The sequence below is a fragment of the Oncorhynchus kisutch genome, linkage group LG10 (genome assembly GCF_002021735.2).
Source record: "Oncorhynchus kisutch isolate 150728-3 linkage group LG10, Okis_V2, whole genome shotgun sequence".
Lineage (NCBI taxonomy): Eukaryota > Metazoa > Chordata > Actinopteri > Salmoniformes > Salmonidae > Oncorhynchus > Oncorhynchus kisutch.
This window is the reverse complement of record NC_034183.2, coordinates 14,371,745-14,391,291: the sequence shown is the minus strand read 5'-3', so window position 1 is coordinate 14,391,291 and position 19,547 is coordinate 14,371,745. Positions and strand designations below refer to the sequence as shown.

The window sequence follows — 19,547 nt, the reverse complement described above, 5'->3', positions numbered from 1 at the left end:
GCGATGTTTATCACAATTGGTTATGGCTTTGCTGTTGCCATGAGGAAATGAATGTGCTTTCCTTTGACTTTTGAATCACTTCCCATCTATATGGACTCAGCACGCCCTCTACATGCTTTTCATACTGCGTACATTTATAAATGTGTATTATTCAATGTTATGAGGATATTGCTTCCTATTCAGATTTGGAATTTGACATTAGATAATAGTGATATTGCTGATACATGAACACGTGTGGGGTCGTTAGGCACAACATTATTATGGTAATTCCACACAAATACTGCAGTGACAAATAGCTAACATTTTCATTCAGTCCCTGTGATGGATTGGATTGACAAGTGGACTTGTTCTCCCCTGGTATGTCATGGGTTAAGATGTACTCATTCTCATAAATATAGAACATCTATGATTATTGTACATGGATGATTATTTTATTAGAGTACAAAGTGCACTTGTTTGCATCAGTCTATTGCTCTTTTACAGCCCCAGACTGCTGGTAACCAGGGCCTTATCATAAACAAGCACTAACAATGGAGGACTTGTTGCTATCAGCATCTGTACTGCCACGTTTTTACATTCAGGTGTCTGTATTATCAAACTCATGTGAGACATGATCATTTGATATTTGGTTTGTCAAATCATACTTGAGTTCTTTATTATTACATAAATAATTTAATTTTTAACATCCATTATTTACAAAGATACAAGAAAGTTGAAAGTTTAAGTTCAAGCCATGAATGATCTTACCCGAACAACGGGAAAACAAAATGAGTAAACATTGCACTTAATGTTATTTTTTTCTGTTTGTGTTTGTGTATGATAACACATTTTCTAATAGTACTGTATCAAGCAATAAAGTGAGTTACTGATTAGTGAACAGCAGAGTTTCGGTAAGCAACAAGGAAGCATGACTCCGATGTGTACTAGGGTCAAAGTTCCACATGATTAATAATGGAGAGCAAGTATGGCAGGACTAAATGTTTCCAGGATTGATGAAAAAGCAGCAGAAGTTCTAACATGTTGTCCAATAAAATAGTAGTCTAAAACCTCATTCCTGCAGTCAAATGACCAAATCGCCCTCTAGTGGCCTCATGGGTAAAATGTTATTCATATTTTTCAAAATGTCATAATTAATAAACATCATTTTAAAAAACCTGTTAAAAATCCAGTGTTTCTACGTCAACCGGTTTTGTTATATTTCAATCTGCTGTGATGTATATAAAGTGTAATATTGGGATGCTCAAAATTGAATACATTTTAACTCAATATCTGACATGATGCAGGTGTCTTCTTTTTTTAAGCCCATAACCAGGTGTGTGAAGTGTATTCTTTGTTTCAAAGTAGATTAAGACTACCAAGAAACACTAACACTCTGTGTGACCCTGATTTAGCCCACTGCAGTAAAAGGTTGATGTGATGCTTCAGACAGGTGGGATCCTGGTGCAGAAAATAGCATTTCTTTCTTTCACATACAGTACAGCACTTCAGAGGCCTCATTTATGAATGTTGCGTACATACAAAATATACCCCGAAACAGTTTTTGGGCATTTATCCAAATTTAACTTGAGAATGTCCCTCCACGCAAACTTTACACCACACGCACACACATTGTCTAGTGGTTAAAGTATTGCATTGCAAGCAGGCCAGTAATAGCATGTGAACAAGGCATAAGTATTTTGTGCAAATGGTTGCTATTATGACACGCTTATTCATAAAAACATAATAACAAGATGAAGCAATTTCTGTTCATTTTTTTGTTGTTGAATGATTAGACATAGGAATCTATTCCTATTTATTTTATTTTCATAACCATTGCAGAATAAATGTCTCGCCTTCCCGGGCAGTCCAGCATATTAGGTTGGGGGGAGAGTCAACGTAAAACATTGTTGAGGTCAGACGTTCTGCTGACAGGTCCACAACAATTTACCATAATTTCTCCTTCAGAAATTGTCACAGTTCTTTGCTAAATACAGAATGTTACTGCAAAAGATTAAAACAGTCTGCCAACACAGTAAATAGAAAAGTAGTTTTAAGTCAAATGCTACAGCCCACAGTTTTACGCAAAAGACAAATTGTTGTTCAATATTTAGTGTACCAATCGATGATTGTGTTTCTATCTCCTGTCTTGGTATAGGCTTAAACAGGCTATGATGTCACGCTCCTATTGCACAGCAATACTGTAGCCTATACACATACTGTCAAAGTAAAATGTTTTGAATATACAATCAATAAAGTGCTTGGCACTCACTATAGGCAGCATGAATGTTAAGTTTGAAAAAGTCACTGTAAAAAACTAAAACATTCTGCACACACCTCTACAAAATGTCATCAAATTTGCCATTACTCTTTCTTTCAGAAACCTACGTGGCCTAATTCCAATAGTTCCAAATTATACAGCAAATAAAGGGCGTTATTGTCACTATAAAAGGTGAATGAAAGGACTTTTTCTGACAGAGTTAGAATGCTTGTCCATGTGTGCACAGTTTAACGACAGGTCTGAATTATAATGGTAGAAATGTGTTTGTAGGGCATGTACCAAGTTTAGAAATCTCAATATGTTTAGACAGAAATGGCGCACACAGATATTTAGTGTGGAATTTACACAACAATTATAAATGGGGCCCCAATTGAGCAATATTTAGCTTACCCGGCACAACTGAACGAAAAAAGAAAACCTCACCCACCCAAACAGACAAGGCAAGCTAAATCCAGTGCAGGCCTACCCCTCTACTCCTCACAGGTCAGACGTCTGGATCTTTTCTTTCTCAGAATCCTCAAACCTCACTCCACGGCCATCATCCATATCAGCATCAGAGAACAACACCTTTAGGGTCTGTGGTGACGAGTTGTCATATTCTTCTTCCTCCTCTCTAAACCCCTCCTCTTCCTCATCATCATCATCGTCGTCACCTTCCCGCTCCCCATTGTCAGGTATGATGACCACTTCCTCCTTGGCATTGGGGTCGATGTCCTCTTTGAACCAGACTGACTTGTAGCCCTCCTCCACACGCCTCTCCTTGGTCAGGATGGGCTTCACCTCCTTCTCGCTGTCGGCCTTATCAGACCCTGCCAGGCTGCTGGTGTCAAGCAGAAGGTTGGAGTACAGTGGAGCCGAGACCTTCATGACATTCTCCTCCACAGCTCTGGAGGTCACTCCATTCCCGATGGACCGCTTCCCATCCATCTCCTCTGGGCCTTTGGATCCCACGCTGCTAGTGTCTCCATCATTCTGGAAGCCCTCGTTGGTGTACTGCACCCCAGCCTTGAGTTCGCCGGGACCTTTCCCAAGCTGTAAACAAGCAATGTACCAGTCAGAACAGACTGCATTTAGGGAGGCAGAGCAAAAATCTTTAACACAAATATATATTTTTTGCCATCAATTGATTACTACAATTCAAAATGATTTTAAGCTGTCCACATAGGATAACCCTTTTTGTTTCCAGGTAGAACCATTTTTGTTTCCAGATAGAACCCTTTTAGTTTCCATGTAGAACCCTCTGTGGTAAGGATTCTACATGGAACTCAAAAGGGTTCTACCTGGACCCAAAAAGGGTTCTTCAAAGGGTTATCATATGGGGACAGTAGAATAACCCTTTAAGGTTCAAGATAGCAATTTATTTTTTAGTGTTGCTTTTAAAAGCTTTGCATTGCTATTTCTTCTTGCAGTGTAGAATGAACTCACAGAGCTACGGAAGATGTTGGCCTCTGACAGCTTCCTCCAATCTGTCTTGCCCTTCTGGATGCGGAAGACGAGCAGGCCGATGACGACCATAGAGATGACCAGTAACACAGCCAGGCTAGCACCCAGGGCAGCCATGTCCCCGGGACCATACCCACCTGGGGCCCCAAGAACCCCTTCTGCAGGTCCAAGGTCAAACACAATGTTTAAAACATGCTGCCCCTCACAGAAATAAATACAACACAAGAATGGACATTGGCATCCAGCTAATATGTCTACAAGACAGCCATCTTGGTCGGGGAAAAGGTTCTTTCTAGAGACTAATCAAATATGGTAAACTATTGTATAATATTGTATACAGTGCCTTGCGAAAGTATTCGGCCCCCTTGAACTTTGCGACCTTTTGCCACATTTCAGGCTTCAAACATAAAGATATAAAACTGTATTTTTTTGTGAAGAGTCAACAACAAGTGGGACACAATCATGAAGTGGAACAACATTTATTGGATATTTCAAACTTTTTTAACAAATCAAAAACTGAAAAATTGGGCGTGCAAAATTATTCAGCCCCTTTACTTTCAGTGCAGCAAACTCTCTCCAGAAGTTCAGTGAGGATCTCTGAATGATCCAATGTTGACCTAAATGACTAATGATGATAAATACAATCCACCTGTGTGTAATCAAGTCTCCGTATAAATGCACCTGCACTGTGATAGTCTCAGAGGTCCGTTAAAAGCGCAGAGAGCATCATGAAGAACGAGGAACACACCAGGCAGGTCCAAGATACTGTTGTGAAGAAGTTTAAAGCCGGATTTGGATACAAAAAGATTTCCCAAGCTTTAAACATCCCAAGGAGCACTGTGCAAGCGATAATATTGAAATGGAAGGAGTATCAGACCACTGCAAATCTACCAAGACCTGGCCGTCCCTCTAAACTTTCAGCTCATACAAGGAGAAGACTGATCAGAGATCCAGCCAAGAGGCCCATGATCACTCTGGATGAACTGCAGAGATCTACAGCTGAGGTGGGAGACTCTGTCCATAGGACAACAATCAGTCGTATATTGCACAAATCTGGCCTTTATGGAAGAGTGGCAAGAAGAAAGCCATTTCTTAAAGATATCCATAAAAAGTGTTGTTTAAAGTTTGCCACAAGCCACCTGGGAGACACACCAAACATGTGGAAGAAGGTGCTCTGGTCAGATGAAACCAAAATTGAACTTTTTGGCAACAATGCAAAACGTTATGTTTGGCGTAAAAGCAACACAGCTCATCACCCTGAACACACCATCCCCACTGTCAAACATGGTGGTGGCAGCATCATGGTTTGGGCCTGCTTTTCTTCAGCAGGGACAGGGAAGATGGTTAAATTTGATGGGAAGATGGATGGAGCCAAATACAGGACCATTCTGGAAGAAAACCTGATGGAGTCTGCAAAAGACCTGAGACTGGGACGGAGATTTGTCTTCCAACAAGACAATGATCCAAAACATAAAGCAAAATCTACAATGGAATGGTTCAAAAATAAACATATCCAGGTGTTAGAATGGCCAAGTCAAAGTCCAGACCTGAATCCAATCGAGAATCTGTGGAAAGAACTGAAAACTGCTGTTCACAAATGCTCTCCATCCAACCTCACTGAGCTCGAGCTGTTTTGCAAGGAGGAATGGGAAAAAATGTCAGTCTCTCGATGTGCAAAACTGATAGAGACATACCCCAAGCGACTTACAGCTGTAATCGCAGCAAAAGGTGGTGCTACAAAGTATTAACTTAAGGGGGCTGAATAATTTTGCACGCCCAATTTTTCAGTTTTTGATTTGTTAAAAAAGTTTGAAATATCCAATAAATGTCGTTCCACTTCATGATTGTGTTCCACTTGTTGTTGATTCTTCACAAAAAAATACAGTTTTATATCTTTATGTTTGAAGCCTGAAATGTGGCAAAAGGTCGCAAAGTTCAAGGGGGCTGAATACTTTCGCAAGGCACTGTATATTGATGTTGTGTGGAATGTGAGGTTGAGTTTATATCAGTCTGACATCTGGAGCATGATGGACAGAGGTGTTTCAGTGTAACCTGTAGGGAACACAATATGTGGTCTATACTTGGCATGTAGGTTTCTCACTCATGGGTAGCACAAACTGGGATATGGTGGATAGGAATGGGTGGGGTGTATGCAATTGAAATGCTGTAAAATTACTATAGTTAAAAACTATAGTGTTTTAGCAGACACTGTCGTGTTTTTGCATTATTTACTTCACTACAGTGTTTAAATGTGGATACTGTAGCATTTACTATCGTATTCTCCAATATACTACTAAATTATAAAGTAAGCGCTACACAATCAAGGGGGATACTACAGTGTGTAGTATAGTATTCTACAGTATACTACAAGATTCTAAAGTAAGTACTAGACATGATCGAGGGATACTACAGTGTGGAGTATAGTATTCTACAGTATACTACCATTTACTACAGTTTACTAGAGAATTCTATAGTAAATATTATAATATTCTATAGTAAACTGTAGTATTTTTCCATGTGGGTACCTGTTGTGGAGTTGATGGCGGCATGGGTGGCAGTAGCCATGTCAGTGGTGGCCATGTCAGTGGTGGCCATGTCAGTGGTGGCCATGTCAGTGGTGGCCATGTCAGTGGTGGCCATGTCAGTGGTGGCCATGTCAGTGGTGGCCATGTCAGTGGTGGCCATGTCAGTGGTGGTTGGGGCCATGGTTGTAATCCCTGGGAGGAGTGCAGTGTCAGCAGCTGTTCAGCATGGACCCCCTCCCCATCTCTGTCCCTCCATAGCATGGAGAATGACATAGGGCGTGCAATAGCACATGATTTGCGTGTAATTAATGGAGAGCAGGGAGGGTCATAGGCAACCCAGTGTTATTTATAACTATGTAAGTATATTAGCTACATTAATGGGTTTTACCTGGCATGACCTCCACCTTGAGAGATGCTGTAGTTGATTCTGCATTGGATGAGTCGATGGCATGCAACTGAGCAAACAATCAAAAAGTTCAACATTGAAAGTCTAAGTACAAGAACGTCTTACTCAAACACCTTCAGTTGACTTTACTCTAGTTTATTTGTAGGTTGTTGTTTTGGCTTAAAGGGAACAGAACACACTCACATTCATGGAAACAGTGCCTGGCATAACGTTTTTAGTCATGAGGATGAAGCCTTGCGGGGTAATGGAGAATTCAGTGCTTCCCTGAACCTCATATCTCACATCAGGGTTGATGCCCTGTAGAGAAGGATTGGTTAGCCATAATGTTAGATAGGGGTACCATGAAATAAGGTCCCTGAAATGGGAAATGTAAGCTAACTAAAGATCATATTTAGAGTTGGTGTGATCAATATCAATATCATCTGTAACATACTTGAGGTGTCTATAAAAATAAAATATCTCCAATTAATATCGAAGTCACACATTAATTGCAACCTTTTGTCTGAGATCTGTATTTACATGTGCAATATGTTTTCACTGCTACCGACACAAGGGAATAGACCCATAGACCTTACATCAGCATAGTCTGTGTCCTTGGCCTGGACCTTGAGTGGCCTGTTGGAGGCTTTGCTCTCCAGAACCATGCTGTCTACATCCGCGTCTGCAGAGATGAAGCCCTCATACTCCATCTTCTCAAACTGCGGCGGGTTCACACTCTTTTTCACAACAACGATAGTGACCGTTGTGGTCGCAAACTGGTCGCCGTTGGATGTCTGTAAAGCCTGAGAATAAAAACCGCGTTAACATTTTCTATCAATGATTGTATCTGTGCCGCAAAAACATAATCATGTGATGTCAACTGCATAATTATATTAATTGCAATAAGAGGTTATTAACTACACACTCTTAGGAAAAAAGGGTTCCAAAAGGGTTCTGCTTCTGTCCCCATAGGAGAACCCTTTTTGGTTTGAGGTAGAACTATTTTGGGTTCCATGTAGAACCCTCTGTGAAATGGGTTCTACAGGGAATCCAACAGGGTTCCACCTGGAACCAAAAGGAGTTCTTCAAAAGCTTCTCCTATGGCGACAACCGAAAAACCCTTTTCAATTCTAGATGGCACCTTTTTTTCTAAGCGTGTATCGACTATATGGTTGGCAGAGGTCTATATGGACATTATGGATTCATTCAGAGAAACTTTGAATTACCAAAACTGTTAAGGTCAGTGGGCCCGCTATATCTGCCGCCTTCGACATGGTGATGTCCCCAGTGTTCTGATTGATCTGAAAAATGTCAGATTCAGACCCTTAAAAAGAAGAAACGTGAGAGCCCTGTTAGTAGAGGTATTTTCATTGGAGAAGAAATGTGTTGTTGGCCAGGCCTATAGGTGAGATAGTTGCTCTGTGAATTATAGCCGAGTCTGTCAGTATCAATGATCGTGATATTTCTGAGAGTATTTACTTGTAAAATGTTGAATATTCATGATGCTTACCAGTTGGAAATCTGTACATTATAGGCACATTTAAGCCTTTGTCACCATCAATGGCATGCACCGGACCTGGCAGCAATGGCAATGCACCAACCTGGGACGTAAATGAGACTTTGCATTACTTACTGTGGCTACTGTCACTACTATTTCAATCCAATAATGTCATGGGCTAAGCTGAGTAGATTGTGAATATTAGTCAGATGTATTATAAGATTATAACAACGTTGTTGTTTTTGAGGGGAGAGGATGGTGGACGCACCACTTGCTCTGTTAAGTTGACTGTTCCTGTATATCCAGAGCTGAGGCAGATTTTGGACATGTCAACTATGGTTTCTGTGCAGGGCTGAAACCATGGTGGACGGTTGTCAATGTCCATGATGTTGACATGGATAGTGGCTGTGGCAGTGAATGAAGGTGGTGTGGATGTGAGGGTATCCTAAAAAAAAACACAACAAAAGGACTCGGTGAAGATCTAAAGCTTGGATGCCGTCAAATAGGTGATGGTTTCAACCAATACAGTTTATTATTCCACGGCCCCAAACAATCAATCACTTTCATTACAAGAACTATAAAAACAGAACAAGCACTCACCTGAGCAGATAATATAAGTGTCACACTTGTCGCTGCGTCATAGTCAAGAACATGTTGCACTAGTATATTTGGGCTGTTTTCTTGCAGTCTAAAACCCTCCTGTGAGAATTTAAAAGGACATTATTTTATTTTTCGATAAGTTATGTATGGCTGGGAGGAGCATTTTCTTTTAGTATTCGCTCTCATGTTTAGACAGGATGAGGATGGGGACTTACTGTATCTGGCACTAGGCTGTAATAGAGTCGATCCTTATCTGCATCTGTCGCTACAATTGCACCGACACTTTTGCCTACAGGTGACAACTGGTCCAAAGAAAATAACACATACAGTGTTTATTTCTGTCATGAGTAGTTTTTTTAATATGTTTTATATATAGAATAGAGTAAATGGAATCAGACATTCTACCATGAAACCTTAACAGGATTCTAGAAATATGGTAAAGTACTCATGGCTAGTATACCAACTGCTAAACTGTTTATCTGCTTAACTGTTTGACTGACTAGCTAAAAATGTGATCTAACTTCCCTATGACTGATAATGAAGTACACTAACCGAGAAAGAAATATGCACTCACCTCATCGACATTGAGAGTGTACTGGCTTTCTGCAAATACTGGCGGGTTGTCATTCACATTCTCAATAAGTACCACTACTATTAGAGTGAGCTGGAATGAAGATCACATTTGAATTACTGACTCCATAGAGGTATATAAGTCAAATTAGGTTTAACTTGAGTTTAATATTGCATGCCATATGTTATAAATCTAACAATATTTAAGGGTTTTACCTCAAAAAAGGTCACAGTAGCTTTGAATATATCTTTGATAAGTAATTTTGCTCTAAAGGAGTGTTGTCCCTTGAGCACTACAGGTATACTGTATAATAGAAATCAAGTGCTATTTGCACGTGAAAATGTCATGGAATGCAGTTTGGAATATTTCTCCATTTACACTTTGATAGTAAACTAAATGTACAGTGTACAGTCTGTATGTCTATTCCATAAAATTACCATACACAAGTGTGTAGCCAAAACCCCCAGTTATGACTGAATGAATCTCAAATCCAAATGATTTGTATTATAATGTCAATCGATGTATTATGGACATTACTTTTTATTGTAATTACTTTTCTAAATAATGTATTTATTGGTCCAGCTTGCCCATACGGTAGCCACTCCCATAACATATCAATCATTAAAAGTATAAGAAAGTGCACTTACAAATTGGTCACCTTTTGTACAAAGAAGGTCAATGGTGAAAGACGTTTTAGTCTGTGAAATAAACAAAATTACACCAACTTCTCATCTGCATTATACAATTGACTATATTCATAATCAACTGCAAGAAAAGGGCTAATTAATGTGGAAAAGGCACCAGCAAAGCCAAGGGAATTAAGTGTACCCAACAACACATGTGCCTTTCGTAGCTTAATCTAGATCCAAGATGAAAACCTATTCATGCTAAAAAAGTGATAACATACCTCATAGTCCAAAACTTTTACCGCTATAAGATTATTGCCATTCAGACCAAAAGAGTCTGCAGGATTACTGGCAATAGTTAGGGTCACCCCTTCGTCTGTGGTGATGGTGGTCACAACAGCACCAACAGCGTTGTTCTCTCTAATAGTGGGAGGCGTTGCCCCAAGCATGGAGCATACTGCAATGGAAGAGAGAAAAGACGTATAACAATGACTGAACAGTACCCAAATTATGTAACATAAAGTCAAATAATTGTCTGTTTTCAATGAAAGTATCATTCAAGCAAAATGTGTTTGAACTCTATGGATATTATCCCACTGGGCACACCACGTCATTTAAACATGGAGAATTGGGTCATTTGGTAGATACAGTACGTTGATGAATGAGATTCCAACCTATTTTCACCAACTCAAAAAGACAGTCAGAAGTTTGTTGACTTCTCAATGTGTTATCACAGCACTTTCAACCATTTAAAAGCACAACAAAGTTCAAATGGTAATACAAGGTCAGATCTTTGTATTCATTAAACAACTTCATGTGTTACATTAAAGAACATACTGTAAGTGATCAATGCTGTTTGAGATTCTGTGCAGATTATTACAGCAATTGTGAAGATTTCCACAGACGTGCGACCCTGAACAAGCATGCTTTCTATGATTACATAGGAAGACATTTATACTTACATTAGGGTAACCTCAACATGTGGCCATGGATGTGTTACTCATTTTAAGGTTGAATAAATGTTGTTACATTCGTATTCAAGATATCCTTAACATTAGGCTATTTACTGCCTAACAAAAGTAATATTGAATTGTGTTTGGTTGACAACGCAACCAAAAATCAACACAGATGTATCTACTGCTTGGATAGTTAGATCTGGGCCACTAGCTTAATCCTATTATTTTATGTATTTAACTTATATTACGGTTGAGATGGAGACATGAATCCAACATATAATTAGTTAACCTGTAGAAAAGTTAAAAGGCTATTAAATGTATTGCAAAAATCCTGAATCCAAGATGGCGTAGCAGTCAGGCATCTTTTGTCCTCGTCTTGTCCTGTCCCGTGTATATATCCCTTTATATATTTTTCTTCGCATATCTTTTTTATATATTTTTTCTAAACCTCAACTTCAAAACACTCTCCTGCAACCCTCCTCACCCAATGTGGTGCGGATCTGTTTTTATCTAAAGTATTATTCACCTCGAATCCGAAATCCCCCAACAGAAGCTAGCCAGCTCACTAGCTACTAGCTAGTAGTCAGCTAACCACTGCTAGCGGTCATCAGCTAACCTTTAGCTCGGAAAGCTCTCGCCAGTTTGTACAACGTGACTCAAACCAGAGCATACCGGACCTATTTTCTCTCCACATCCCCGGAATCCTACCGCAAGCTCTGAACATTTTCACCTGGATCATCGCTGCTAGCTATCTGCTATCTGAGGGACTACTGGCTAACATTGGTCCCGGAACAAGAACCAATTAGCCTAGAGCTAGCCCATGCTAGGCCCTTTCTCCCGGCTAGCTAAAGAGGCCCATCAGCCACTAGTGGGCCACAATACCCGGACACCTTCTACTGCCGGTACGGGGCACGGAACCCTGCCGATCCTTCACGACTGGACTATGGCGTAATATGCTCGAGGGGGCACTCATCTGGCCTCTACATCGCGATGTCCCCTGAATGCCCATCCGCTAGCCACGGCCCTCTGGCTGTCTAGAGTATATTGGACTGTTGGCTGTATAGCTCCATCGGCCAATTTCTTGGGCCATTATACCTATTTTGCCAATTGGACTTGGACCCCTCTGCTACTCGGAACCCTACTAATTCATCACGATTGGTCTATCGACGTCACCGCACGTGGAGGCTAAAAAAGACTTTCCCCATCAAGACGTCCCTCTAAGGTCCTTCTGCTAGCTTGCTAGCCCCGGCCTGCTAGCTGTCTGAATCGCCGTGTCTCTAGCCAGCCCAACCAGTCACTGGACCCCTATTGATCACCCGGCTATGCATGCCTTTCCCTAATATCAATATGCCTTGTCCATTACTGTCCTGGTTAGTGATTATTGCTTTATTTCAGAGCCTCTAGCCCTGCTCAATATGCCTTAATCTACCATTTAGTTCCACCTCCCACATTTGCGGTGCCATCACCTGGTTTAAACATCTCTAGAGACAATATCTCTCTCATCATTACTCAATGCCTAGGTTTACCTCCAATGTACTCACATCCTACCATACCTCTGTCTGTACATTATGCCTTGAATCTACTCTCTCACTCCCAGAAACCTGCTCCTTTTACTCTCTGCTCTGAACGCACTAGACGACCAGTGCTGATAGCCTTTAGCCATACCCTCATCCTCCTCCTCCTCTGTTCCTCTGGTGATGTAGAGGTTAATCCAGGCCTTGCAGTGCCTAGCTCCACTCCTACTCACCAGGTGCTCTCATTTGTTGACTTCTGTAACCGTAAAAGCCTTGGTTTCATGCATGTTAACATTAGAAGCTTCCTCCCTAATTTTGTTTTATTCACTGCATTAGCACACTCTGCCAACCCGGATGTCCTAGCCGTGTCTGAATCCTGGCTTAGGAAGTCCACCAAAAACCCTGAAATCTCCATCCCTAACTAAAACATTTTCCGACAAGATAGAACTGCCAAAGGGGGCGGTATTGCAATCTACTGCAGAGAAAGCCTGCAGAGTTCTGTCTTACTATCCAGGTATGTGCCCAAACAATTCAAACTTCTACTTTTAAAAATCCATCTTTCCAGAAACAAGTCTCTCACCATTGCCGCTTGCTATAGACCACCCTCTGCCCCCAGCTGTGCCCTAGACACCACATATGAATTGATTGCCCCCCATCTATCTTCAGAGCTTGTGCTGCTAGGTGACCTAAACTGTGACATGCTTAACACCCCGGCCATCCTACAATCTAAGCTTGATGCCCTCAATCTCACACAAATTATCAATGAACCCACCAGGTACAACCGCAAATCCGTAAACACAGGCACCCTCATAGATATCATAATAACCAACTCGCCCACCAAATACACCTCTGCTGTTTTCAACTAAGATCTCAGCGATCACTGCCTCATTGCCTGCATCCGTAATGGGTCTGCGGTCAAACAACCACCCCTCATCACTGTCAAACGCTCCCTAAAACACTTTGACCTGGCCCGGGTATCCTGGAAGGATATTGACCTCATCCTGTCAGTAGAGGATGCCCGTTTATTCCTAAAAAGTGCCTTCCTCAACATCTTAAATAAGCATTAGCATCGAATAGCCCCCGTGATATGCACGGGGGCTATTCAGGGAAGTTAGGAACAAATATACACAGGCAGTTAGGAAAGCTAAGGCTAGCTTTTTCAAGCAGAAATCTGCATCCTGTAGCACAAACTCAAAAAAGTTCTGGCACACTGTAAAGTCCATGGAGAATAAGAGCACCTCCTCCCAGCTGCCCACTGCACTGAGGCTAGGAAACACTGTCACCACCGATAAATCCACTATAATTGACCATTTCTTGGGCCTTCCTCTGACACCACCTGGTATAGAGGTCCTGGATGGCAGGGAGCTCGGTCCCTCTGTTGAGTCTAGCCTTTGGAATGACTTTGATAGCAACAGTGAATCTATTAAGTTAAGATTTCTCAACAATCATTCTCATGATACCACTTTGGTTGTAGTCAGTGTAATATCAACTACAGTGGATATTACATTGAAGATCAGATGTTGTTTCAAATGTACAAATTCAACATATTTTATACAAGGTTTGTCTATGTTGAAAATTCGTTACCGGGATGACATAATCCTGTGGTTGAAATTTTACCCTCAAAACAACAGTTTACAAAATCCAATGTATTTCCCACGTAGATTCCACGTCACTATAAGCTGGAAAATGACGTTGAAACAACCAGTTTGTGCCAAGTGGAAAGCTTTACGGTTTGTGCCAAGTGGAAAGCTTTACGGTTTGTGCCAAGTGGAAAGCTTTACGGTTTGTGCCAAGTGGAAAGCTTTACGGTTTGTGCCAAGTGGAAAGCTTTACGGTTTGTGCCAAGTAAAAAGCTTTACGGTTTGTGCCAAGTGGATAGCCTTACGGTTTGTGTAATTAAATAACAAGAAAATAAAGGTAATACATATATAGCCTTAGTTTCATTGGTGATTAAAGGACTGAGAAAATGCTATATTTTATTTGGGACAAATTCCAACTCCAGAATTAGAATTCCAAATTCAAAGTGTAAAAAAGTCATTGGACAACCAATCTGAAACATATTTCAAAAGCTGCAGACCCTGAAGCTGTGTCCCTATCAATGTCCAATAATAATTTCAGTTTAGAAATACTTACTCTGTTGTGCTTCAGTTGATCTGTGAAGCAAAAACACAAGCAGAAAGCTCAACAAGGTCCTCAAAGTAAAGTGTGGATATTTCTTCTCCATTGCCTTGTTCAATTGTCCGATCGATCCTAATGAAATAAGGTAGGAATAGCAGGGCTTTTGTACCGACTTGTACTTGTCCGCATAAAGCAGTGATTAAATGGCCTGAGGAGAGAGGACTGACTTTAGTCTCCACCTTTGTGACTATAAGGCTTATCTGCTGTTTTATGATCAGAGGAGAGGAGCATGTCTCTGGTGGACTTTGCCCCCTCATAAAAATACACATCTGTTGTGGAGAAATCATACAATAATAAGAGCCACTCCTACATGAAAGCGGATCTGTTTTTGAGGTTGAGATGAGATCTATTTGTCTGATCATTATATGAGAAATTGCACATTATCTGTTTTGAGGGCAGCATGGAGGAAAGGGATGGACCTTTTTGTCCTATAAGCTATAGTGTCCAGAGAATAGAACACAACTGTTGTAAAGTATAGTGAATAACCTGTAAGAAGAAATCATGTAAGGCATGATGACCTCCCTAAACTTGGACGATTAAGCCCATATAAAAATGATTTGATATATTTGTCATATTTTCTATTATGGAACTACTAGTCTTGTAAATGTACAACAACCATCCACATGAGGACAACAAATATCAGGAGTTACAAAGGCCTATACTACTGACTATCCAAATATCAATGTTACCTACTGCAGACACTACTTTAATGATTTGGGGAGAATTAGATCCATATGACATCCATAAATGTATTTAAGACTTTGGCCAAACACCGTAAGGCCGAATTCAAAACGACATCAGATTAATTATCAGGTTTCAACAGGGTCAGGCAAACGACAGGTGAAGGCATACAGGGGTCGATAATCCAGAGTAGCGGAAAAGGTACAGGACGGCAGGCCCAGGGTCAGGCAGAGTGGTCAAGCAGGCGGGCTCAGAGTCAGGACAGGCAAAGGTCAAAACCAGGAGGACGAGGAAAAATAGAGACTGGGGAAAACCAGGAGCTGAGAAAACCGCTGGTTGACTTGAACAAACAAGACGAACTGGCACAGACTGACTGACAATACAGGTATAAATACCCAGGGGATAAGTGGGGAAGATCTGCAACACCTGGAGGGGGGTGGAGGCAAGCACAAGGACAGGTGAAACATATCAGGGCATGACATTAATAAGGAAATGATTAGGAGAAGATTGTTTCATCGTTTCGATGAGAGATGCTGGAGGACCTTTGAATGGGTGGAACACAAGGGCGTATACTATAGGATATAACCTAGTTTCATCTGTGACTACACCACAAGACTATTCAACTCCACCCACCAAGTGCCACTGTCATACTATGATGATTTTCATGATTTGTTTTTATGTACTTTTATGTAGTTATGTAGGCCAGGTGTGTGGGCTGACTCTGACCAGATAGTGGCAAAAAGAAACCCAGTATGCCTATACCAGCGGTGGTCGGTGCTGTTTAAAATGAGGAAGGACAATTTGTTTTCTTCTCAAGAGCAGGGCCTTTTTTCTATTACAGCATTTTGGATGTCATTAATATTCCATTCGCCTGTTTCAATGTAACAGCGACAGGTTTAGGCTACTACATGATACTCAAATTTTCCCAATACCCATCATGAGGTTGCTACAGCCTATAAATGAAAGTTTACACAGTAGGTGCACACAGCTCGAGAGATACATTTCCGGTGATGGACAGTAACACATGGTCAGACAGTGACACATTCAATCCTGCCTTGCTCACTCTTGTCTGCATCTAGCTGATCTAGGGTGTAATAATTAGTCCAACAGTTGCAAACCAGAGTTTCTATTGGACAAATTCAAGTATGTTTATCTCCATTTATTTTTCAATTGAATCGGCGTAATAAATACACCCCTGATCATACGTAAACACAGTTCACATTCATAGCAGCTACGTTGTATTCCTTCTTGCATCTACGTGCTCTCCTCCTCTTACCTCTTCCCTTCGCTTGTGGACTTCAATGCACAACACATCAGCTGTATGTGACCAGGTCCAAAAAATCTTTCCATGCCAAACCATATCATAACTGCTACACACAGCCTACATCGTTGTCACAATACTAGGTAAAAAGCTTCCCTGTACTTGGAACAGTTCCAGTGTTGTGTTGGATAATCATAGCCAGCTAGCTAACATATCATCCCTCTGTTTGAGCCAGGTGTTTGAGTAGGCAAAACTAGATAGCTGCATTTGCTAGATAAGTGAAAGAAAACTATTTAAAAAAGCATGTCTCTTCTCTCTCTTGCTTCTCCTTAATTTTTGAAGAAATTAATTTGTTCAAAACTCTTCAACAATTGTCTTTCTCTCTCTTCTAGTCAACTACTCACCACATTTTATGCACTGCAGTGCTAGCTAACTGAAGCTTTTGCTTTCAGTATTAGATTCATTCTCTGATCCTCTGATTGGACGGACAACATGTCAGTTCATGCTGCAAGAGCTCTGATAGGTTGGAGGACATCCTCTAGAAGTTGTCATAATTACTGTGTAAGTCTATGAAAGGGGGTGAGAACCATGAGCCTCCTAGGTTTTGTAATGAAGTCAATGTACTCAGAGGAGAATGGAAGCTAGCTGTCATCAGTGACAAATATCAAAGCTAAGCCGGGCTTGGTTACAACTCTGGATGGGTTAAAACTTGGTTAAAACTCAGGATAGCTGTAGATAGATAAACTACAGGGAACTTGTTATCAGATCAATGTGCAAAGAAAAGGGGTTAGTCCATGACAGTCTTTATATAGTATCAGGTATTAGTCCATGACAGTCTTTATATAGTATCAGGTATCAGTCCATGACAGTCTTTATATAGTATCAGGTATTAGTCAATGACAGTCTTTATGTAGTATCAGGTATCAGTCCATGACAGTCTTTATATAGTATCAGGTATTAGTCCATGACAGTCTTTATATAGTATCAGGTATCAGTCCATGACAGTATCAGGTATCAGTCCATGACAGTCTTTATATAGTATCAGGTATCAGTCCATGACAGTCCTTATATAGTATCAGGTATCAGTCCATGACAGTCCTTATATAGTATCAGGTATCAGTCCATGACAGTCTTTATATAGTATCAGGTATAATTTTACACACCCAGTCTACAGATACTCAGTGGTGGAAAAAGTACTCAATTGTCAAACTTGAGTAAAAGTAAAGATACCTTAATACAAAAGGACTCAAGTAAAAGTGAAAGTCACCCAGTGAAATACAACTTGAGTAAAAGTCTAAAAGTATTTGGTTTTAAATACACTTAAGTATCAAAAGAAAATGTAATCACTAAAATATACTAAAGTATCAAAAGTAAAAACTAAAAGTATGAATAACTTCAAATTCCTTACATTAAGCAAACCAGACAGCACAATTTTCTTGTTTGTTTTGTTTACGGATAGCCAACAAAGCATTTGTGTTTAGCGAGTCCGCCAGATCAGAGGCAGCAGGGATGACCAGGGATGTTCTCTGTTTAGTGAGTCCGCCAGATCAGAGGCAGTAGAGATGACCAAGGATGTTCTCTGTTTAGTGAGTCCGCCAGATCAGAGGCAGCAGGGATGTTCTCTGTTTAGTGAGTCCGCCAGATCAGAGGCAGCAGGGATGACCAAGGATGTTCTCTGTTTAGTGAGTCCGCCAGATCAGAGGCAGCAGGGATGACCAGTGATGTTCTGTTTAGTGAGTCCGCCAGATCAGAGGCAGCAGGGATGACCAGGGATGTTCTCTGTTTAGCGAGTCCGCCAGATCAGAGGCAGCAGGGATGACCAGGGATGTTCTCTTGATAAGTGTGTGAATTGGACCCTTTTCTGTTCTGTACTTTTGGTTGTCAGGGAAAATGTATGGAGTAAAAAGTAAATGAATAGTAATGTAAAGTACAGATACCCCAAAAAACGACTTAAGTAGTACATGAAAGTATTTTTACTTAAGTACTTTACACCACTGCAGATACTTGGGTAACACTTTATAATAACGTTAATAAACTAGCCATTACTTAAGATTTTATAAATGCTCATTACTTGTAATGTTTATAAATGTTTTTAAATATATATATTGATAAATAGTTTGTTAATGCTTAATCATGAAAGTTACTGTGCTATTGTAAAGTGGTACAGACACTGGTGATACAGGTGGGAAACTAGATATCTAAATCACTATGACAACTTATAAATAACTACAGATTAGCCTAATTCATACTCACAAAATATATTTATTACATCCTGAGACCTCTAAATAGCATATAGTTCCATGATTGATTAAACATCACATCTAATAGAATAGTATCTTAAAATGTCTAAACAATCCATTGTTTACTACTGTAACATTAGGTAGTCAGTCTTTCATGGTAGTCCAGTTGGAGAGACGCCAGTCGCTTCCCGCATTTCCATCCCTGTTGTCCTCCAGTTACAACTCAGTTGTAACTCAGTCTGCCCAGTGGTAGACATTGGGACACATGTACTGCTTTAACAGCAGGTTGACCTCTGCATCTGCTCCTAACCCACTGTGGACAAGCATGCAGTGATACATTGATACAGTATATGAAATTATGATGAGTTTTGACACGTACAGCAGGAAACACCAACACATATGGAAATTAATATGTTTGTTTACTCTGTTAATGAGAGAGAGAGAGAGAGAGAGCGAGAGAGCGAGAGAGCGAGAGAGCGAGAGAGCGAGAGAGCGAGAGAGCGAGAGAGCGAGAGAGCGAGAGAGCGAGAGAGAGAGAGAGAGAGAAAGAAATGAGAAAGCAAGCGAGAGAAAGGGAAAAATGAGAGAGAGAGAGACAGAGAGAGATTTGACCCTGGTGTTGTCATAAAAAAATAGAGCTGTATATAACAGACATCCACATTCAAGTCAACGTTACGTGATAGTAATTATATTTCTATGAGTGACATTACCTTTTCTTAACACTCTGCATGCGTTGGAGGAAGGCGCAGATTGAGCTGTGCTTTGCTTTGGACCTCAGGTACTCAGCGTATCGGTTGGAGAACTCAATGTCC

General features: G+C 40.6%; 1 protein-coding gene across 2 annotated transcripts; it reads right to left on the bottom strand.

Annotated features, from left to right (window-relative positions):
• Positions 1–415: 415 nt before the first annotated feature.
• cdhr5b (cadherin-related family member 5b) lies at positions 416–14,748 on the bottom strand. Of its 2 annotated transcripts, XM_031833166.1 has the most exons (15): positions 14,509–14,748; positions 10,187–10,362; positions 9,927–9,977; positions 9,283–9,372; positions 8,924–9,010; positions 8,709–8,807; positions 8,377–8,553; positions 8,121–8,211; positions 7,837–7,934; positions 7,207–7,413; positions 6,815–6,928; positions 6,614–6,680; positions 6,226–6,417; positions 3,683–3,858; positions 416–3,289 (listed from the first exon to the last, which is right to left on the bottom strand). In XM_031833166.1, the coding sequence occupies exons 1-15, from the start codon at positions 14,597–14,599 to the stop codon at positions 2,735–2,737; spliced, it is 2,271 nt and encodes a 756-aa protein (XP_031689026.1). In that variant the 5' UTR covers positions 14,600–14,748; the 3' UTR covers positions 416–2,734. The 2 variants fall into 2 exon arrangements, with proteins under 2 accessions (XP_031689026.1, XP_031689027.1); XM_031833167.1 differs by lacking the exon at positions 6,226–6,417 and having other exon boundaries at positions 14,509–14,746.
• Positions 14,749–19,547: the final 4,799 nt, after the last annotated feature.